Source organism: Daucus carota, chromosome 2 (genome assembly GCF_001625215.2).
Source record: "Daucus carota subsp. sativus chromosome 2, DH1 v3.0, whole genome shotgun sequence".
NCBI classification, from domain to species: domain Eukaryota; kingdom Viridiplantae; phylum Streptophyta; class Magnoliopsida; order Apiales; family Apiaceae; genus Daucus; species Daucus carota.
In genome coordinates, this window is record NC_030382.2 from 54633456 (window position 1) to 54655567 (window position 22112).

The 22112-nt window shown below is 34.4% G+C and overlaps 4 protein-coding genes across 5 annotated transcripts; 3 read left to right on the forward strand and 1 right to left on the reverse strand.

The window, feature by feature from the left end:
* Positions 1 to 21: 21 nt before the first annotated feature.
* Positions 22 to 6927, reverse strand: LOC108208871 (beta-galactosidase 6). The gene is made up of 19 exons (XM_017379450.2): positions 6609 to 6927; positions 6433 to 6528; positions 5855 to 5967; positions 5347 to 5413; positions 5101 to 5193; positions 4731 to 4874; positions 4473 to 4561; positions 4275 to 4380; positions 4038 to 4125; positions 3723 to 3841; positions 3392 to 3556; positions 2664 to 2854; positions 2233 to 2339; positions 2007 to 2116; positions 1607 to 1714; positions 1358 to 1468; positions 1028 to 1239; positions 525 to 852; positions 22 to 280 (listed from the first exon to the last, which is right to left on the reverse strand). Exons 1-19 carry the CDS (start codon positions 6783 to 6785, stop codon positions 170 to 172), a joined length of 2535 nt encoding a protein of 844 aa, XP_017234939.1. The 5' UTR covers positions 6786 to 6927; the 3' UTR covers positions 22 to 169.
* Positions 6928 to 8455: 1528 nt separating this feature from the next.
* Positions 8456 to 11113, forward strand: LOC108208874 (ribosomal RNA-processing protein 17). Its single transcript, XM_017379454.2, has 4 exons — positions 8456 to 8647; positions 8832 to 8937; positions 9770 to 9890; positions 10711 to 11113. The coding sequence occupies exons 1-4, from the start codon at positions 8529 to 8531 to the stop codon at positions 10965 to 10967; spliced, it is 603 nt and encodes a 200-aa protein (XP_017234943.1). The 5' UTR covers positions 8456 to 8528; the 3' UTR covers positions 10968 to 11113.
* Positions 11114 to 13116: 2003 nt separating this feature from the next.
* On the forward strand, positions 13117 to 17216 carry LOC108208872 (calmodulin-binding protein 60 D). 2 transcript variants are annotated; one of them, XM_017379452.2, is made up of 8 exons: positions 13117 to 13479; positions 14258 to 14333; positions 14571 to 14629; positions 14835 to 15328; positions 15450 to 15610; positions 15700 to 15903; positions 16060 to 16300; positions 16431 to 17216. In XM_017379452.2, exons 1-8 carry the CDS (start codon positions 13367 to 13369, stop codon positions 16976 to 16978), a joined length of 1896 nt encoding a protein of 631 aa, XP_017234941.1. In that variant the 5' UTR covers positions 13117 to 13366; the 3' UTR covers positions 16979 to 17216. The 2 variants fall into 2 exon arrangements, with proteins under 2 accessions (XP_017234941.1, XP_017234940.1); XM_017379451.2 differs by having other exon boundaries at positions 13129 to 13479; positions 16410 to 17216.
* A 1048-nt stretch (positions 17217 to 18264) lies between these two features.
* On the forward strand, positions 18265 to 21719 carry LOC108206978 (bifunctional riboflavin kinase/FMN phosphatase-like). Its single transcript, XM_017377434.2, has 11 exons — positions 18265 to 18401; positions 18759 to 18888; positions 19393 to 19579; positions 19702 to 19832; positions 19993 to 20062; positions 20161 to 20226; positions 20502 to 20656; positions 20750 to 20845; positions 21020 to 21171; positions 21251 to 21334; positions 21428 to 21719. The coding sequence occupies exons 2-11, from the start codon at positions 18813 to 18815 to the stop codon at positions 21575 to 21577; spliced, it is 1167 nt and encodes a 388-aa protein (XP_017232923.1). The 5' UTR covers positions 18265 to 18401; positions 18759 to 18812; the 3' UTR covers positions 21578 to 21719.
* The last annotated feature ends 393 nt before the right edge of the window (positions 21720 to 22112 follow it).

Consider the following 22112-nt stretch of genomic DNA (forward strand, 5'->3'; position numbering starts at 1 on the left):
TTTTGTGTAGCAGAAATTACATGCATTACTAATGATTTATTAGCAAGATGAACAATTTGGTTTGTACAATAATATCTATAAAGAAAGCAGACGTTATCTACAAAATAGTGAACTTCACTTTCAGTTTGCAGGACTTGAAGAGAAATCATCAAGCACTTGCAGGCTGTTTTTAAGCACGACAAACAGCCTCAACCGCTAAGCTTTTAAGCATTCCAGGACAAGGGTCCCCAAGAGTAGCCGCAGAGACAGGAACAGAACATTTTTGCTTTCCAATGCAAAGCTGCAATTCCAGTGAAATATTTCAAACTTCTCACACTGTATTGCAATGTTTTTCCTAAGGAACTAATATTACTCATAGCGTGATTAGTCTATGAGGCAAGTAAAGGAGTTGTCAAACTTCTCTGCTCGAGTAGCTGTGTGCATTTCAAGCTCACAATACCCTATTTACGAGTGAGATATACGAAAAATGTTTGGTTTATGTATTAGTAGATTACAAGACAGCATTAATGAAAGACCTATATTACCTGCTGAACAGTCGACAAAATGTTAGCGTGACAACTTCCATGACTAAATGCCCCACAAACTCCTTCTGGAGTTCCATAGCTAGCAAATGGAATAGAAACAATAGTATATCCTTGATCACAAGCTAGCCGAACTTCCGGCTTTAGAGACTGAAAATCAACATTTGGTTTCCAGGAATCAGCTGATGGATGATCAGCATCTGATACATGTCCACATAGGTGCTGCCCAGTTCGTGTCGTCAAAGAGATTTTTAAAGGGTCACCACCAAGCTCTTCATGGAGCACAAGCAGGTTCTCACCTGAATGCACCCAGGTGCGTGGTATATGGTACCTGAACAAACCCCAAAAGAGATAAGCAATTAAGCATACATGGCGATATAAGGACTTCAAAAGCTGATTTATTTGAGTAGAAAACAAGTCGATAATGCACCTGTTTTCAGGAATTAAAGCACAGAGCAATTAAATGATACCAAATATTTCTTACTATCCTTTTCATATCTACTTACAAGGTTTGGGCAGGTTCACCACACTTCTTTAGACATTTAAATGAATCATAGGTTCCCCTGTAATCACATTTCTCAGTGCAACCAGTTGATGGTGAGAGATAGGCTGACCAATATCGACCTATGCCATGCCCATTGATCCATGCCTGACCCTTTCCCATGCTAGAAAGATTCAGGGATATGGGGCCATTACCTTCAGGAGCAAGGACAGTAGACTGATCACAAAAACAAAATTTTAGACTTCTGCAGACTTTTATTCAGGATAATTTAGAATTTGAAACGCTTTCAGCTTTCACAAAGTATCAGCTTGAATTATGTGAAATGCATATGTACCTTGTACCATATCAAACTTTTGTTTTTAGGCACGGTACTTCCTTGAATCCATAGAGAACTATTTGCAAGGCTCATGTTATCGAGTCCCAGACGTTCTCCTTCCAGTCCTACCTGAACTTAGAAGAACTGGTTATGGATAAATACAATGTAGATAATCTTACCCCAAACCCGATCCAATTAAGGTAGATAATGAATTACAAGGATTTATAAACATGCTTATAATGGTCTAATTTTCATATCAAGATGAACCTGGTAAGTCCATTCTGTAGAAGAAAGATCTCTCTTGCCATTCTCCAGACCAACAAGAGTTACAGAAAAAACTCCAGCTGCTGCAATGTCGAACCATGGTCCATAGTTCTGCACAATGACATATCATAAAATAAGCGAGGATTCAGCTTCAAGAAGCAAAGGGTGAACTCTTAGGTATCAATATATGAGCAACTACCAAAGCCATATGCCTTACCTATATAAGGCAATACCAGAACCAAACCAAAAATTCAACTCCGGGGTCTGGGGAAGGTGAGACCTACATGTGTACTATATCCTGCTCTTGAAGGTGCAGAGAATTTTTTTCATAATGACCCCGGCTTAAGACTATATATATGAAAGTAAATATCACCAATACCATACTCGAGTAAAGACTCTTTACCTGTAAACCAATCATCATACTCAAAATGTCAATTGTATTACTTCCAGACTTTAGACTGACTGTCTTGGTGAGTATGAAGCTTGCAAAATCGTGATTACCAAAACCAAATCCTACAAGAAGGACAAATAACTAAACTAAGAAATTGCAAGGGCAGAGATGCATCAGAATCAACTTCTACAGGAAAAACAATAGGTAAATAATAAATTTGCAAATAATGAGTTCCTACCTACTGGTTTCTTATTCACAAAAACAAGAGCTGCATGTCCCAAGCTTTCAATGACTAGAAGTGCTTCCAGTGTTTCCCCATACTTATCATCGTCGGTAACATTCACACTGCCAAAAATTAGAAAGCAGCTACATGTGAGTGTCTGCAGAAAATATAGATAATAAGTGTAATCTGGGATAAAACACTTGCTCCATAATAATATCGGAAAACATAAGATAAACACAAGCTTAAATACTTTCAGACGGAAAAGAGAGGAGGCCTTACTATACAATACGCGAAAGATGTATCCCATTAATCTAATAATAACAGAAAAGCTAATACTTTAAGGTGCACAAATAAGTTTTATTTTCCTTTCATTTTATTTAATAAAAATAGGGTCATGCATCCTTCCCAGTTAAAACATCAAAATTAACTCTTCAAGAAATTATTACCTTGTTGTATACCACAGAAAGTCACTCGTATCCTTGGTTACATTGATTTGCTCTAGTAAACTTGGTGTTGTAAATGAGTCTTTACCATAGACACCTACTTTCTCTTCATACCAGCTCCACGCAGATGATGGTATTGTGCACTCACTTAGACCACGGTTAGGAGTAAATTCAAGACTTGTTTGAGAAACAATCTGTTACATTGATTTTTATTAACATAGTTAAGATGGATTCTGGATAAACATAGTAGTTACCCCAGATAATAAATTTTATACAAGAAATCGTGGAGATTACATACATTAAAAATACCAAAAGATATAAGCAAACATCTACTATATTTGTAGTAATCAGAAGTTTCATCTCTTGAGTTGTGAACAAACAACACTGATTAATTTATAAGTTTCCAATTCTGTCTCGTAATAAAATATATAGGCCTGCGGACTAAGAGTTTAGCAATTGGAGTTCCAAATTAGTGTAATTGCAGAAGTAGTGCAGCTAGAGATCTCTCTTGATCTAGTAAATTATTAAGTAGGTCGCCTTTAAACGTCAGTGAATTAGTGGTACATTGTTCATTCAAATTCAGGCCATTATATAGGCCAGTCAATTTCCTTTTATTAAGGTTAACATAGCTTTGATTACCGGTAGAAATCCTATCAAAGAACATTTACTAGAAAGCGAGGGACATAAAAAGCAGTGACAAAAATAACGCTTGGAGTTGGAAGCAACCATACCTTTGCTGTGTTGAATATTACATTCTTACAATCTGGAAGAATGCTCACAGACCAAGCAGGAAGGAAGTAGGATCTGCCTTTGAATCTAACAGTTGCATCTGATTTACTACCATAGTTAGCAAGAAAAGCTGCACAGTGGTTGGATGTTTTGTAGTAGACATGTGCCTGATAATAAAAATCATTTGAGTTGGTTATGTTCTGCCAGAGTTGTAGTTGCTAAATTCCATCTTCAAATCCTCTTTGTTTTTTTTCCTTCATATTAGGTCTATATACCAATTCTTTAATATGTTGTCGACCATCTATACATGGTACATGTCTGTGTATAATGTACCTCCAGATTTGTACCAAGCTGCTGATGTTTTGGATCTGCTGCTACCAAAAACTCTTCACAGTGCTTTATTGCTAGGTGCAAGTCTCGCAGGTGACCATACTTTGGTTGCCTAGTGAAACCTGATTAAATGTCTCTTATTATGCTATAATTGGCATGAGAAAAATCATTCTAGAGTAACACAATATTTCATGAACCAACAATCATTCTCCAAAAAGGAATATAAATTACAAAAATTAGAAATTGTAGGCTAGTAGAAAAAAAATACTTTGGTTATTGGAATTATTTGTTAGGTTTTATTTTTGTTGGAGTATTTACCATACTCATCTATTGGAGCATCATAATCATAGCTTGTCGCGATCAGAGGGCCTCCTGCTGTTCTTCCAAAGTTGGTGCCACCAAAATACTGCAAAGAGATATCTAAGCTTAATGATGGCTTCAGTTCGTACACACACACACACACACACACACACACACACACACACCATTTTTATTAGATAAGTTTGGTGTAGAAAGTATAAAATATTTCATGATACATCATACATTGGTACTTACCATATAATAGTTCTGAAAGGTTCCCCCTTTTTCAAAGAAACGGGCAACAGAGAAAGCCAGATCCTCAACTGGACGATAAGGAACTGCGTAACCAAATGAAAGGAACCTGTAGCATCAATAAAATGCATACCTCTCATTAGCCCCTACTAAAGGGTTCAAATGTACATTAGGTATTAGCCCAAAATGATGTTTAATTACCATCCGCTATAGTTTTCAGTCCATATCTTTGGCTTTAAAGGAGAATTTGGAGTGAAGTCATCACAGTAACACCCATTGCATGTATTTATCTACATGACAAAATATCCAATAATATAAGCATTTCTAGAATTTAAGGGAATCTCTTGGTTCTTTGCTTTGGACCAACAAAGTGAGAACAGCACTGCTTATGATTATTATGACCTAGTATTGAGCAGATGTGCAAAACTAGTTGCTGTAGAATAAGGGGAGAGAGCTTACAACTGGATCAGGTGCATCTTCCTGAGCACACATCACCCAAGGAACACTAGTATTAAGACTAATAGCAGTTTCAGCAGCCCATTTGACATATAATTCTCCACCAATGCCATAAGCATACTCAACATTTCCATATTCATTTTCAACCTAAACATGTTCAGTGCACACAATTAGAAGTGATACTGTACAGCATATAGATACCTTCAAGTTTCCATGGACTTCTGACAGAACTTTAAGATTGCTAATGTAGATAAGTATGTAGTTCCCTTTAAAGGAAAAAAAATAGTCATTTACTAAATGGCCATTAGCCATTCATACATGACATCACCATGTTGACATCAATGAGGCTATGAACAAAGACCAGCGTATGCACCTGGGCAAGAATGATCGGTCCACCTTGAGATGCAAAAAGATTCTCCTCCTTCATTAAATCCACAATTTTGGCAAGAAATATTTTCATTTCATTCTGCAAAAAACACAAAAGTTTCCTTGCATTTTAGATCTGTTTATTGGGCAACATGAAAGATAAGGTGCACGTGCAAGCACAACATAACAGAAGAAGGTAACCAGCATATCAGTGATAAATATCAATTCGAAAACAGAGGCGTTGTTAATGTACCTTAAAAAGGTTATTAGTTGTCCGAAACTGGATTCCAGGAATAAAGTGTAACCAAAGTGGAAATCCTCTGCCAGATAAAATTTAAGAAAGAAGCATCTTTAGTTGCATTGTCATCACTAGTATTTGCATATTTCAACATCTTCAAAAGTTACACACAAGAACCTAGGGTCGCTATGGGAAGTTTAGTAATAGGAGTGTTACGTGGAGCTACAAAGCTCCTTTACCTTATCATAATTCATCATTGAATTTTTCTCTAGTGTTATTTATCAGTGTTGATACAGAAGTCTTGAGTCCCTTCTCCTCTGCTTTAAGGTTTCCATTTATAGTTCTTCACTTGCCATTGGGGCCTTTGGTCATTAACTTGGGCTTCTAGTACTATAGGAAAAGTTTTTTTTGTTCCTTTACTGATATTGTTGTGTTTGGCTTAGAAATAGGTGATCCTCAGATGACATTACTAACTAGCACCAAGCAGAAAGGAACATATTATAGAAGAGGATGAAAAACACACCCATAGTTCCATTCAGCACAAGCATACGGGCCAATCCTCAGATGCACGAAAAGGCCAGCTTCATGCACTGTCTTAATGAACCTTACCAGATCAAACCTGCCTTCAAAGTAGTACTGCACATGAAAATAGCATCATATATACAACCAAAAATGATTGAATATCAGAATATGTGATAACACTGATCAGGAACACTGAATTATAACGACGAAACCTCTGCAGACTGTTCAAATTAATAGCAGAGCTATGCCATGCTAGCTATTTAAGGGGATCAAATGAGGCAGAATTTTCTTCCTGGTAAGAAAGAATAAGGCTCTGCCATTTCAAATCAAACTGTTTGAAAGATATAAGATCCCGCTAAGTTATTCAAGCACCTTGAGGTTTTAAGGAGAATTTGTAACTTAACATGGAAAATGGAAATAGAGCCAAGCCAATATTCTCATTCTCATAATTTATTATAAACACTAGGACAAAATCATTGCCCCAGAAGATGGGCACCTATGATGAAAATGGACTTAATACTGTAAGATCATGCATGCTAAGTCCTAACACCTTACAAAAGCAATGTCAAAATCTTATACCTCTCCCTTGACAGGCTCATGATAATTCCAAAAAACATAAGACTCGATCACATCCAATCCTCCTTCCTTGGCTTTCCGGATGATCTCAGGCCACACCTGAGTTCCGTTAAAACAACCATTAAGCTAACATACAGCAAAGTTGATCAGTAAATTACTGTATACATAATTAAACTCACTTCAGGTGTGGTCCGGGGATAATGTACAGATCCAGACTGCAAAATCCTCCTTTTTCCATCAATAATCAGTGCTTTATGATCATAACTCACTTTAACTGAGATCCCATTTTCAAACCATAACACTTGAAAAATCACAACCACCAACAAACTCAGCGCCAAACTTTGATTACTTGCCATAATCTAGCTAAAGGTACAACTATGGAATCATATGCCTAACATGCACAACTCTATAACATCAACTGATAAATAACTAAACACACATATAGTTATTCACACGTGAATTATGTTGTACGGCTGCAAAGGAATTAAAATAAGCACTTGTTAATATCGAACTGCAGAATATGAAATAGAGATTATCAGAAGGTTTTCTTAACGTTTCTTTGAAGTTATCCTTGCTTTTGGAATGTGACGATTCCTCCTATCACAATTGTTGCAATTGCTAGTGTACAAATGAGATTCCTAATGCATAAGTTAAATAAAATTCCATACTGTCATTTCTCGAAATTAGTCTAGTCACATCTGTTTTGCTGCTGATATCTTGATACACGATTGACTTTAGTGTTTGGAGTTGACCTTTAAGATTATATCTTGTACCTGTGTTGAATATCATGTTTAGTGCCAAGTTTCATAACATTGTCGAATGTGAATACCAGATGCTAAATGTGTACAAGATGTTAAAATTTGATGATCAGAGTACTTCAAATGCTGTATTCCAAAACTCAGGATCTCCTTGTGTATTTGGCATGCAATGGGAGCAAATTTTACTTTTTTATCCGGACCTGTACGGAAACAAATGTATAATTTCACTATTTTATATTGTTAGCTTTAATTATTGACTTGTATATAATTTGTTATTTATTCGAATTATTTATATTATATTTTTTTTATGATAATTGGATAGCTTTTCATGAAATCTAAATTTTTGAAATTTTGAAATGAAAACTTAAATTAATATCGAAATTTTGTCGAATATCAAAAATTAAAAATAATAATTTATAAATAATTAAGTTGTACAGATAATTATATTTATATATAATTTGTATTATATAAAATAAATTTTAATATTAATCATCAATTATTATTAATATTTAATAATTAATTAAGATCAGGTGATAATCAATTATAAAATAAGAATATAATATATGAATATATTAGCTATTATATATTTACAGAGTTAAATTCAATGGGGACCACATTTTTTCTGAAGACCCGGAGATCACATATGTTCTGCAAGTAAAATATTTCATAAAAACATTGCAAAACGTATAGTTTTACAAATCATGTTCTACAAAATCATTATTTCATTTAAAATCTTGAATATCATATAAGTTTTACATGTGGAACATTACAAAATGTTTTGTTCTATGAAACATGTTCAGTTTGCAGAACATTTGTTCAACTTGCTGAACATACATTATCTACTTGTTAAACATAGACGATCTTTAATAATTTTAATGAAGACATGATATTTGTAGAACATATTTTAAAAAATAATGTATTTTATAGTGTTTTGATTGCAAAACATACGTGGTCTCCGAGGTCTCCAATTAAATAGCGGTCTCCATAGAACTTTCCTCTATATATACATATACATATAATACTTATATTATGTATAATATGTCACAAATTTTATTAAATTTATCCAAATTTATGAAGTAACAATTATTTTTATTTATAAAATATAAGAACCACGGTTTCTATACTTTATTATTTGTATACAGATCACAAAACAATAATTAGGAAAAATTTGATCATAAAACAGTTCTCACAAAAATAATATAAAAAGTACGATGAAAAACAGTAAAACATTAAGAGAAAAAGTTAAGAGAAATAATAAGCGCGTGACTAGATTTATTTGAAATACACAAAGACCCCTTTTAATTTCTAGGGTTTTAGGGGTGTGCCGAAGCAGCAGCTGCCATGGAAGAAAGTGGAGTAGATGAAGGAGGAATAAACCCACACATAAGAGCTAATCATATCAAGAAAAGGGCTTTAAAGAACAAATCTCTATCTATTTCTTTTAATGAAAAAGATCTCACGTATGTTTCTTTATCTCTTTAATTCTTGATTTTGTGTATTCTAAACGGGGAGCCCTTTATATGAATTTTTTGATTGGTTTCTTGGTTTAATTGATTTTAGAGTGAAATTGTATGTTAAAGTTTGATTTTGATTTTTTTTTGTTTTTTTGTTTCTTAATTTGTTTATTGGGTTGATTGTGTGTAGTGATTATGTGACTGGGTTTCATAAGAGAAAGAAGAAGAGGAGAAAAGAAGGGCAGCTTCAACAGCAGGAAGCTGAGCGCCGAAAGCGTATCGAGAAACGGAAGCAGGTTTTTTTCTTAATGTTTCAAACGTTGTTGTGATTTAGGGATGTATATATATTCGTAAGATTGATTAACAAAATCAAATGTGGCAAAGTTAATATGTAATCTAGCATTGATAAAGTGACAACAACAAAAAGGCTCTGACTTCTAAATTGGACTTCATTTTCATTTCATCTTACCCCCTGAAGCAACTGGATGTAAAAGATACTACCTAAGTAGAGGATTGTGATTTTAATATCAAGTCATGTTGAAAATGAGTGACTGAATGTGGTATTGGTGCACTAAATCACTTCTTTACCTTGACAAGTCTTTATTGTAGTTATTTGTCAAATTTCACGATTCATGTATATGCAAGCGTTATGATCTATGATTCTAAGATGCTGCGCTATAGTTTGATATTTGAAAAAAGACTTTTGTCCTTGTTTGACACTTTGACTTGCTTATAACATAATGTCTTTCTAAAGTGCATGCCATGATTCTGCTTAAGTTAGAATATGCTCTGTTGAATATCGTATCCTCTTTGCAGTTAAATAATTTCATCGCCTTTTAGATATTGATATGGACATGAATGGTTAATGTGTTGTAGTTCTGGTTTATCTATTCAAGGAAGTAATGGATTGGAATTGCTCAAAAATATTTTTGAAATACAGAACTGTTCAACAATTTTTAGCTTTTCTGATTTAAATTTGTATTGATTTTTTTTTATGTGAAAGTGCATATCACTATATCAGCAACATACATTGTGAGCCTGTGATTGATATCATTATCACCTTGTAGATCTATATCTATGTTGTCCTTGCTAATGTGTATGTATGGATTTGTCCAATCTTGTATCCAGAGGAAGCTTGAAAGAGACTTTGTTCAAAATGGGGAAGCTCCACCAACCACTGATGAGGTACCCGATGAAGGGGAGGAGGAAAACGAGGAGGAAGAAATTGATAAAATTGCAACAGTTTCAGGTATATGTTCAACAGCAGCAGCCAAATTATTACCCCCACTGTCCCAGCCAATTCTTTACCCTTTCCTTTTTGGGATATCCCTTCCAATTCTTTACATTTTAAACTTACCAAAAATAGTAAAATTTTATATAATATAAAATTTAACTACATCCACTACTTTTCTTCACTATACTCGATTTATACAGCAACTATCAATTGGTCCCGGCACTTTAACCACTTTTCTTTCTCTTTCCCACTACTTTATACATTTTTGTTTATCTCCGTGTTCAACCCGTTTGTAAATCAGTGGGAGGGACGCATGGCGTAGATTATTTGGTCATCTAATAGTAGGAATCGGTTGTTTTATAACAATTGGAGGAGTCTGGCTTGGCATGAATGTGATGTAGTCAGGTCATTGCTTGTTGCCATGTTTTATCTTTTACTTGTTCATCGTTGTTAGCCTACTGGTTTATAAGTAAAGGGTGGTATTAGTTTTGTGAAGCCTATATATAATATAGGACGTTGTTTGATAAAGCTTCTGATATTTGTAGATATATACTGCAGATAATTTAGTAATAATTTGATAACTAACGGAGTAATTTGAAGTCTAGACCATATCTAGTTATGTACTACCAAAGTCATAGCTAGAGCCTAGATAGCCTAAACTTCTTCACACCCGGGGTGGGGCTGTATTGTTTTAGTGATTCTTGTATTTTTTTTATATATATTTTATTTTGAAAAATGGTGGGTGTAATTTTTGACCATGTATTCTCAACAAATATATGCTTGTCAAGCGTTCTATCTTTATTGTGTCATCGGACATTTTCAATTAAATGAATAGGCACAACAATGTATGATAATGGTGATGTAAAAGTGGTGGTCACGACAAGTGAAATAAATGACGATGAAGAGGAGCTTAAAAGTGAGAAGATGGAAGGTGATGTACCAAGGCTCACTACAGGATCCAAAGAGAAGCAACACAAAATTCCTGTGAGTAAGAAAAAACCTTTCAAAAGAGTTGAAAGAAGAAAATCTCGGCCAAAACCACAGAGTAAAAGAGAAAAGAGGAAGGGAAAGATTCAAAGTACCAAACGTTAACGGTTAACTATCTTTTACACCTGTAAGAGTACTATTATACTGTTCTGAATCCCCTGGCAGTAGCTTTCCTGTAAACAAACATATAGCATCACAATTTAATTGCTTTATCCTTTAAATTCAAATTATGAAACCTCTTTATTCTGAAATCAGCTCCTATAATGTCTGTTGAAGTTAGTTTGTTTGACCTGTATTTTTGTTGTGAGAGTTGAATTTAATACAATCTTTCTCCTACCTACCAGGTTATGTACACATTCAAGCAATATTACTGGTTTGCACCCCAATATTAGAGTAGTTTCTTTCTTGGAATTAGTTGAGATTCCAGACGGGACCGAGAAAAGTACTACCTCCGTCCCTATTTACCTGTCACTTTGACTTTTTGCACGCAACTTAAGGTTATTAAAAAACATAGTTCCGCTCATTATTTTTAAAATTTTCTTTTTCTGAATTAAAATATAAACTATAAATTTTAATTCAAAAAAAGAATATTTCAAAAATAATGAGCGGAACTATATTTTTTAATCACCTTAAGTTACGTGCAAAAAGTCAAAGTGACAAGTAAATAGGGACGGAGGGAGTAGGATATAACCACCCATTAAGTTTCTGTTGTGCATAAATTACTGGACATGCTGAATTTGATTCCCAAATTTCAAGCATTGAAGTTTCAACTGTTAAGTACATCTATTCAAGTCGACTCAGAGCTTGGTCCACTCCGAGTTTAAAATTCCTTGGAAGTGAGAAGTTTATTGTTTCTTACGAGTAGAATGAATAGTTTAGACTTTAGACTCTGCAATTCAGAGAGCCCCATCCATCTGCAGGAGACCGGCTTTCTTCGTTTTTTTTTTGCAGGCCGAGATTAGTTTCGACCAATGTGTTGAGAACACTTCATGAGAAATTTATTGAGTCAACTAATAAGCCATGTATAAGCACAGCAGTATCGCTCAACACGATCAGAGTGGTTTGCACTGGAGTATTACATATATTTGATTGTTACATTTGAACTACCATGATTAGTAAGTTTATATATGGTTGTGGATAGAGGCATATTATAGCATTCTGTCTTTTCTGTTAAGATTTCACATGTATTTATGCCCTCGCGTGCTTTGGTATAGATTCCATTCTATCTTTGTTCCGCTGAAATCACTTTTTTTTAATGGACTTTCACTTTCTTCCTCTTTTTTCACAGATATAAAAGAAAATCTTTCTTATTTTTCCTTCAGAAATTGAGAATTTTGGACTCGAGACTCCCAGAGTACCATTTACTTTTTATCCACGGGAGTTCTAACTGTTTGACATTCCTTTGCTTTAAGCATTTTCTTTTTAATTTTCTCTTTTTCTTTTAACTTTATTAGAAAAATTAAAGTTTTTTCATCCATTTTTCTTTTTAGATTCTGTGCAACTAAAATAATACTTTACGTTTTAATCTCCTCAATCAAAAATTTGATTGATAGTAATTTGTATAGGGATGACAAAATATGATCCGAAACTTGACTGTCGAACTTGATTGGAAAAATATGAACTAGGATTGGCAATTTTGTATTTTTAATTGGATAATTTTTACTGGAAAAATTCGGTTTGGGTTTGGATAGACGGAGCTGGCCGAAATATATATATATATAATAATATATAGATATAATATATTATGTCATTTATATATATTTATATTATAAAATTATATATATATTTATGGTATATTATTAAATATATATTTCGTTACATATAATCTCATTAAATTATTTTTTTATATTTTTTTGAAATCACAACCAAATTTATATATAAGATAACAAAACCCGAAATATCTTAAAAATATATTTAAAAAAAAAATCAAACACGCAGACTTTTTTTTTTCTCAGGACCAGATGCGCAGAGACTCGAATCTAACACAAGTGTGAAATAACATACGGTGAACTGCGAAATTCATTCTTTTCAAAAAAGAAGTGTTAAATTCATATTTATGGCAGACATGATACTTATTACGTCATTATATACACGTAATCGGATTTAACAATTACTTGTATTACTTCAATACTCAATTCAAAATCAGTAAAACATGGACCACAATTTGTCATCATCTAGAATATAGAAGCGTGTATATAAAAAGACATATCTTTTTATTTATATATAGCCATCAGGATTGAATATTTTATGAGAAAATGACTATTTTCAGTGGGTGGTCTGCAGTGTAAATACACAGAGATGTTTCCTAGTACTTTCTTGGAAACCTCTTCACAAAAAAGACGAAACCTTTATATCTTCTTTAAATTTTCCCGCTTTATATTAATGCAATTTCAGCTGGAATAACTGAAAGTTAGTTTATTTAGAGATTTGAAGTAAAGCTAGATTCTTGGTAGTAATAATTGGCAGTAGAAGTGAGGATAAAAAGAGGGTTGTCTGGGAAAGATATGCAGACAAGGTACATGGAAAGATCAAACAGTATAGCTCGAGGTAAGCGCAGTTTGGATCCTGGTTCTAGTGGAGATGATCAGCCTGACAAAAAAAGACCCGCTTTGGCCAGGTGATTTTAATGTGTTGGTTTTGTTTTTGGCCAAATTTTTCGTGTTTTTATGGCTTTTAGGGTGTGTTATGAGTTTGTTTGTGGCAGAACTGCAGTTTTAAGTACTCAAGTTACTAAGGTTGTATTGTGTTTATGTGTTAATGGTATGGAAGATAAGCAGTGAGTGTAGTAAAATATAACAAGCAAGCATTCCTGATATCCTAGTTGTAAGCAGGGTATGTGACTGTCAGATGTAAGCATCAAGCGGATTTTATGCCTAATGCTAGGAGTAAAGCGCTAAGATTTTGGTTTGTTTGACAATATAATAACTACTGTAGTATTCTCAGATAACGGTTCTGGCAGGGCCAATTTTTTCTCTACAAGACATGATAAGGAGTTTGTACAAGTCTGCAAGAGAGATGTAGGATTTTTTTCCTAATGTTATCAGAAAGTATTGAAAATTTAAATTTCTAAATATACTATTGACTCAAGTATCTTGGCCGTAGCAGCTTATAACATGCATTTCTTGACTGGGCAATTCAAATTTTGTCCCGGTAACTTTGCTTGCAAACTTAAATATGGACTCGAGAATTGTTCTATAAGGCCTAAGTATTCACATTTGACAGTAATAGATATTTATCACATGACACATACTATCTTTGACTCTGATGTGTTAAATATGTGCAATTTGTACCTTTAGTCAGGACTTGATAACGTTAATGATTTGAATATGGTTTAAATTTATATTTATACGTAGATTGCTCTATATGTGCTTACTGAAGATACATATTTTGTGCAGTGTCATTGTTGAAGCTCTCAAAATGGATAGTTTGCAAAGGCTATGTTCTTCACTAGAGCCTATTCTTCGGAAAGTTGTAAGACAATTAAAACTTTGTTAGCCTTTTCTCACCTCTATAGTCCATTTAGATATTTTGATTTCATGTTAGACACACAAGTCGTGTCAGTAAATTACACTGGCGAATGAATTTTGCTGCTTTCTTCTGAAAAGGCACTAGTACTTGGAAATCTGGATATGTAAATATTTAACCTGTTAATTGAAAATATAGATATGCAATGTTAATGCTAATAGTTCTCATATATTCTGCTTGCAGGTTAGTGAAGAAGTGGAACGTGCACTGGTAAAGCTTGGTCCTGCCAGACTTTCAGGGAGGTATGATCTCTTAAATTTCCCTTTCACTCGTAACTAGCGGGGGATTGGCATTTAAAGGGCTGAATTTGTCCATTGAGTTCTACAGACTTTTACATAATCTTTCTAATTGCAATTTGTTTGTTATTTTTAAAATTATTTTCTGATAATTGACAATTTGGGTCAGGAGACTTTTCTTTATGAAACTGATATGCTAGGAAAATTGCAGGGCTTCGCCAAAACAAATAACGGGGCCTGGTGAAAGTAATTTACAACTGCAGTTTAGGTCCAAGTTGGCTCTTCCTCTCTTTACAGGAGGCAAGGTAGAAGGGGAACAGGGTTCTGCCATACATGTTATCTTGCTTGATGCAAACACTGGTCATATTGTGACATCTGGTCCAGGGTCCTCCGCGAAACTAGACATAGTGGTGCTTGAAGGTGACTTTAACAAAGAAGACGATGATGGCTGGACTCAGGAAGAGTTTGATTCACATGTGGTGAAGGAGCGTGAAGGGAAAAGACCGCTTCTGACTGGAGACGTGCAGGTGATTCTTAGGGAAGGAGTAGGAACTATTGGTGAGCTGACATTTACAGACAACTCAAGCTGGATAAGGAGCAGAAAGTTCAGGCTAGGCCTGAAAGTAGCTGCAGGTTTTTGTGAGGGTATTCGAATACGCGAGGCAAAAACAGATGCCTTCACTGTTAAGGATCACAGAGGAGAATGTGAGTTAAATGCTTGTTCGATGTGCACCGTTTATCTGTTGTCATTCTGCTTATGTAATTATATATACCTTCTGTTCAGTCGTGGCATTACTAACCGTAAGGTCTTTGCTCTGCACCACAGTATATAAGAAGCATTATCCACCAGCACTAAATGATGAGGTTTGGAGATTGGAAAAGATTGGGAAAGATGGATCATTCCACAGAAGGCTTAATAAAGCTGGGATTTCTACAGTTGAGGACTTTTTACGACTCGTGGCAAGAGATTTGCAGAGCTTGCGGAATGTAAAAATCTAAAATTTTATCACCAATTTAATCTTCTTTTTATTTTCATATAGTAGTCAAGTAATTATAAATCTTCGTGGATATTCTAGATACTGGGAAGTGGAATGTCCAATAAGATGTGGGATGTTCTCTTAGAGCATGCGAAGACTTGTATACTGACTGGCAAAGTTTATGTATACTATCCCTCTGATGTTAGAAATATTGGTGTTGTTTTCAACAATATCTATGAGTTGAGTGGCTTGATTGTTGATAATGAATTTCATTCAGCAGATTCTCTTTCTGACAGTCAGAAGGTTGGTTTGCCTGCCTTATTTTTTATTAGTTCCTTTACTTTCAATTTTGGACAAAATTTATCCATAATATATGATTTTATCTCTTCAATGGTTTTATATAGACAAGTACCAAGTAAATTGCAATATAATTCTCATACCCTTTCTTGGTTCGTGCAGGTATATGTAGATACCCTTGTGAAGAAGGCATATGACAACTGGATGCACGTGGTAGAATACGATGGAAGCTCTCTTCTAGGCCCTAAGGTACACGGAGATTCAGGTTCTTTGGGAAGTGGCATTAGGACAGGGCCATATCTCGGCTCTACTGATCATCAACTCAGTTTACCAACCTTACCAAGTTTTCCAGTTGCAGTTCCACCAGAGCAGCCTTCTATGAATCCTGGTCATGTAGCTGGAGGTAAAATTCTAGTTGGCCAAATATTTATAGATCCAAAAATGCCCCTATTGTTTCAATATCTTAATGATGATGCCTATTATTTTGGCACCTGTCAACTTTCTAATTTCAGATGCTTATCTTCGTTCACTAGGGGGTTATGATGATAATATGATGAACAGATATCCGATGGAGCTGCAGAACGTCCATTTCAATTCTCCTCTTCAATTTAATGGTCCTTCATTCCATCTTCAGAGCCATTTGGACAGTTCTTCACAACAAACTCAGCCACCACAGATTGATAACATAATGGCCCCTGGTCCACAACAATCATCTACATCAGCTTTTGTTACGTCAGAGACTTCAAACCACAATCCTTATCGTGGCTTTGAGGAGTTCTTCTCTGAGGATGAGATTCGCATGAAAAGTCATCAGATGCTTGAGAACGAAGACATGCAACATTTGCTTCGTGTAATCAACATGGGCGGGCACGGTCATGTAACTGACGATGGATTTCCCTATCCATCCGTTTACACGCCTAATCCATCTTTGAACTACAACTTTCATGAGGATCGAACACGTTCATCAGGAAAAGCAGTGGTTGGCTGGCTAAAACTGAAAGCAGCCCTGAGATGGGGGATCTTTATCAGAAAGCAAGCTGCTGAAAGAAGGGCTCAAATTGTTGAGTTGGAAGATTTATAGATTTTTCGCAACTCCTGGTGCTCCAAAGCCAGCACTTTTAGTAAAATTGTTGCACTAAAAAAGATAGGATTGTACAGTAATATGTTTGTTTTGAGAGGAACTTTGAATAAGCAGAGTGTATGAGTTAAGATGCATTTCTTAGCAGAGGGTGCAGGAGCTGTAGTTCAAGGAAAATTGACTGAGCTCTTAAGGCTTCTTTCTATCATAGGTAAAATATGTTGATTCTTTTACTACTTAACTACCGAAACTTTTATATCTTAGGAGTCCGGGCATAGTAGAAATTAAAAATCGGAATTAATCAATTCACTTGCCGGCTCATGATTTACAGAGGATTCAGTCTAGATTTTTTTTGATATATCCAAAAAATTTAGTCAAAAAGTATAATCAAAAAATTTGTAAAATATTATTTAAAGATTAATGAGGAATTATTAAAACACTGATTGTGAGTAACAGGCTGATCTTGATAAACAGACCAAGCGGTACTATAATTTAGAAAAATTAATCTGTGTATTATTTTTATATTGTAATTTATATACTCCATTGCGTTGTTTTGTTTTATTTTTTGAAGCCACGGAAAGAAGATAGAATGTGCATGAAACTAATACAATTTTACTATAGATCATTGTGATTAATGAATTTAATATGTGATTAATACTAACATGATACATTGAGTCAACGTTAGTATCTCAAGAATATTACATAGATATTTTATTATCTACAACAATTAATGTTTGGTACGTTTCTTATGTGAAAGATCCTTATAAAAGAAGTTCTCGACTCTGATCCACTTCAATGTACACCAGAAATAAGTGTACAATTCTTTTCACATTTCTTTTTAGAGTCTCTAAAGTCTGAAATACTTGTGGTTGTATTGATAAAATGAATATTGTGCGTTTCGACTTTCTCTAATTCTTTGTGTAACGCAGATATTATTTTATCAATTACTTTACTCGAAATTATTTTATCAAACAATTAAGGAATTACAGAGTCTGCAATCAGCGAAGAAGACAGAATCAAAATGCCTGGGAGGACAACTATTTGTGTAAGACAAAACAAAACAAAGATATTAAACCTCATTTTTAAATTTGAGGACATAATATATAATTATATATATAATTATTATCATCACATATTTCCAATTAGGATAATGTGATATATTATTTCACTTTAATTAATTAATCAATATTTTCACTTTGGCCTCAGTTTATAGTTGTCGACCATTTGAACAATATGGCATGTAAAATATAATTAAGGAATCTGCCCATTACGACGGACACAACAATGCATGCCGTTTATGTATGTATTAGGTGTATGAGTATGAGACAGGCCGCTTTGGCTTTGGTTTATCTCACACTATATCCACCTTATATTATTACATCATTACATTTGAGTTTTTGTTCCATCCATCTCACACCAATACAAGGTATCATCATCATTCTTGCTTTTCAAGTTCTTTAGATTTTAACTTGCGGCTCTTAGTAGGTGTTTTTATTCTGTTTTTTTTGGTAAGTTTGATGAATTGGACATTTACTGTAGATGATTTTATTTTATGGGTTTGTCTGATTTGTGTCCAGGGCACATGCTAAATACTAAAATCTGTAAATTTGGATGGGTTTGATCGGTGTGGTTGTTGTAAATACAGAGTCCACTATTATTGAAAATTTTAAGCCAATCAAAACCGTTCAAATTCATAATTTTTAGTTGCACAAGCCACAAAGTATTTGTTGAAGCTGTGATTTGTTGAAGCTGTGATTAGCTAAGGTCAGTTTTTTTGGTTCAGGAAAATTTGTGGAGGCGAGCAGTGCTGACACTTAGAAGGGGTTTGTGTTGTGCAATGTCAGTTGGAAATCCTTCCAAGGAGTTGGTTTCTTGTGTCATTCTTGACTTGGATGGGACTCTTCTTAACACAGGTAGGAATTTTATTACAATTCTGATTATAATTTTATTGCTTAATTGGGCCTCTGAGATCTGACGAGGAGGTTGATTTATCAGTCTCTTGACAGTCAGTGAATTAGCTTGGTATATGAACAAATAAGATTATATCATGTCCATTCAATCTTCGATTATGCTGTGAATTGCTATTAGGGACCCAAACCGATTACATCCGCTGATCGGTTTTTAGAACCCTAGTGAATATGTATGCTTTAGCCAACTTACCACTGGTCTCTCATATACATGATGTTTGCGTCTAAGAAAAAGCAATTTCACATGACTTGGAACTTATGGGTCATTCTCCAGAAACAGTTTTTAGCTCTGGAGCGTCCTTTGTTTGGAATGAGAGTCCACTCTCCCCTGCTTATGAATCTATGACGTATGACACATGCTAATCTTTGATAGTATTGTATGTACTAGAGCGGATGATTCTTGGTAGTTCTTTCACCATGTTAATTTAATTATCTCACACTTTCTATCAGATGGCATTGTTAGTGATGTTTTGAAAGTTTACTTGGTAAATCATGGGAGGCAGTGGGATGGGAGAGAAGCTCAAAAAATAGTTGGAAAGACGCTATCAGAAGCTGCAGTTGTAATTATAGACGATTATGGACTTTCAATATCTGCAGATGAATTAATATCAGAGATCACCCCAATTTTATCTGATAAGTAATTGATTAACTCTCTATCACTTAGTTTTTTCAGTGGAAATTGTATGACAAGAGTACGTGAATATAATAGGTATCATGATCCCTCTATTCTGATTATGTTAATTATAACCAACATGGTAGATGGTGCAATATCAAAGCTCTTTCGGGTGCCAGTCGGCTGATTAAACATTTTAGGGTTGAAGGTGTTCAAATGGCTTTGGCTTCAAACTCTCCTAGGGCAAACATTGAATCTAAAATCTCTTATCAATCAGGTAACTTGGTTTATGGACCCCGTGTTGTAACACTACCTCATAATATGATAACTTCAATGAAGATGTCACTTGAAGATGAATTTGGCTTAATATGACACGCCACAAGCAAGGTTCTATGTCTAATTTGTTCCTCAACAATTTGCTCATAATTATCTTACAGGCTGGAAAGAATCCTTCTCTGTTATTATTGGTGGCGATGAAGTTACAGCAGGAAAGCCATCTCCTGAAATGTGAGAGTGAACAAACCTAACCTGTATATGTCATAATTGATAGTTTCTTTTCTATATGACCTGGTCAAGAATAACTTATTATATTTTGATATTGGAAGGTTTCTTGGAGCAGCTAGAAAGCTTAATATTGACCCATCCAAGTGTCTTGTCATTGAAGATTCGCCGTAAGTTTGTTTGCTTCACATTTTTTTATTATTAAAGTGAATGTTTCACTGAAGCAGCATTATATCCAGAGTGATTTTAAGAAGGGGATGTATCTGCTGATTAATCCGCTATTCTATTAGTACTGTACTTCAATGTTGAGAAAGTGAAAAATCTATTTTTTAAAATGAGATTAGGGTATGACGATCTTTTAGCAAGTTACATGCATCTTTAAAGATATGTGCAGAAACTTAGATAATACTGCACTTTAATGATAAAAATATATATGACGTATCAGAACCGGCGTTATGGCTGCTAAGGCTGCTAGAATGAAAGTGGTTGCTGTACCATCTCTTCAGAAGCAGTCCCATCTTTACACCGCAGCAGATGAGGTGTTCAATTCTCTTCTTGATTTGCAGCCTGAAAAGTGGGGCTTACCTCCATTTCAAGATTGTAAGCATCTATAACTTTTCCAACATGTAGGGATATATATATATATAACTTATTGATGAACAACTTGAACAAATATTTTAATCTGTCTTGCAGGGATAGAGTGTACATTACCGTTAGAACCTTGGTACATTGGTGGTCCAGTGATCAAAGGATTTGGGCGTGGATCAAAGATTCTTGGAATTCCTACAGGTTATCTATAAAATACTCTACACCCTTGTTTTATCATAGTATGATCTGTTTATTTGAAAAACTATAACCTTTATCACTTGTCTTTTCTGAACTCTCTTTGTTGCGGATAGTTTCTTGGAACTTTTGCAGGCTAATATTAAGTTCGGTTCTAGCTGATTGTATATTCTATTTCAGCTAATATATCCACAAAAAAGTACTCGGCTGTTCTTTCAGAACATCCCTCAGGTGTTTATTTTGGTTGGGCTAAATTATCAGAAAGAGGTATTTACAAGATGGTCATGAGCATTGGCTGGAATCCTTATTTTAGTAACACAGAAAAGGCCATTGTGAGTCCTAAGCAGAGTAGATATAAAATGTAAATTCCAAAATTATGTTATCCAGGTTACTAAAGCGTTTGTGGTTCAGGAGCCATGGTTGTTGCACGACTTCGATGAGGATTTCTATGGTGAGGAACTTCATCTCGCGATTGTTGGTTACATACGGCCTGAGGTACTAAAGAAAGCATATTAAGTCCTCACTTGAACACTAATTATACATGTCTTACGACTTTAAGTCTTTAACAATGGCATTGAAATGTGGCAGGCCAATTTTTCATCTGTGGAGAGCTTGGTAGAGAAAATTCACCAGGACAGGAGAATCGCGGAAGCTGCTCTTGAGCTTCCATTGTATGTAAAGTACAAGGATGACAAATATCTGAGGAAACCTTTAAATGGAGAGAACAATCATTTATAAGTATCTTGTAAATAATGTGGAAATAACATTCACTATTGGATTGTGTAATGCTAGCTGTATCTCAGCATCTCCAAGCCCTTGCATTGTAACAAAATTATTAATTACTGAGGACTTTTTCGGTAAGAAATTGCTAATTTTTTTAGAGTCAGATTGCTAAGATTTTTTAAATTACCTGCTCCTCATATTTTGTCTATGAATAAAAAGCTAGACAATCGTGAAGAAATTCTTTTTTTTTTTTACTTCCGATTATGCCTCCATTCTATTATTATTATTATTATTATTATTATTATTATTATTAAATTTTATAATTTATTTATAAATCCCTAATAAATACATGATCATTTGTTATAAAATATTTTACCGGCTAAGTATATGCTGATTGACCGAATTTATTAACCAAACTAATATAGACTATATTGTCCCATTTATTTTGATCTATTTTATATTTATCGATCAAATTGACCAAATTTGGAAGTTGTATAATTTTTTATATTTAGATAATTTTATAAATTTAAAATTTGAATTTTATAATACA

Excerpts from the sequence above, each read along its gene's own strand:
- LOC108208872 (XM_017379451.2), top strand. The coding sequence starts at position 13,367 with ATGCAGACAAGGTACATGGAAAGATCAAACAGTATAGCTCGAGGTAAG. Across the intron at positions 15,904-16,059 it reads CTCTTTCTGACAGTCAGAAG|GTATATGTAGATACCCTTGT; the intron begins GTTGGTTTGCCT and ends TGGTTCGTGCAG. Across the intron at positions 16,301-16,409 it reads TCCTGGTCATGTAGCTGGAG|ATGCTTATCTTCGTTCACTA; the intron begins GTAAAATTCTAG and ends TTCTAATTTCAG.
- LOC108208874 (XM_017379454.2), top strand. The coding sequence starts at position 8,529 with ATGGAAGAAAGTGGAGTAGATGAAGGAGGAATAAACCCACACATAAGA. Across the intron at positions 8,648-8,831 it reads TTTAATGAAAAAGATCTCAC|TGATTATGTGACTGGGTTTC; the intron begins GTATGTTTCTTT and ends GATTGTGTGTAG. Across the intron at positions 8,938-9,769 it reads GTATCGAGAAACGGAAGCAG|AGGAAGCTTGAAAGAGACTT; the intron begins GTTTTTTTCTTA and ends TCTTGTATCCAG.
- LOC108208871 (XM_017379450.2), bottom strand. The coding sequence starts at position 6,785 with ATGGCAAGTAATCAAAGTTTGGCGCTGAGTTTGTTGGTGGTTGTGATT. Across the intron at positions 6,529-6,608 it reads ATCCCCGGACCACACCTGAA|GTGTGGCCTGAGATCATCCG; the intron begins GTGAGTTTAATT and ends AACGGAACTCAG. Across the intron at positions 3,842-4,037 it reads TGCTCCAATAGATGAGTATG|GTTTCACTAGGCAACCAAAG; the intron begins GTAAATACTCCA and ends ACATTTAATCAG.
- LOC108206978 (XM_017377434.2), top strand. The coding sequence starts at position 18,813 with ATGTCAGTTGGAAATCCTTCCAAGGAGTTGGTTTCTTGTGTCATTCTT. Across the intron at positions 19,580-19,701 it reads ACCCCAATTTTATCTGATAA|ATGGTGCAATATCAAAGCTC; the intron begins GTAATTGATTAA and ends CCAACATGGTAG. Across the intron at positions 20,657-20,749 it reads CTTACCTCCATTTCAAGATT|GGATAGAGTGTACATTACCG; the intron begins GTAAGCATCTAT and ends TCTGTCTTGCAG.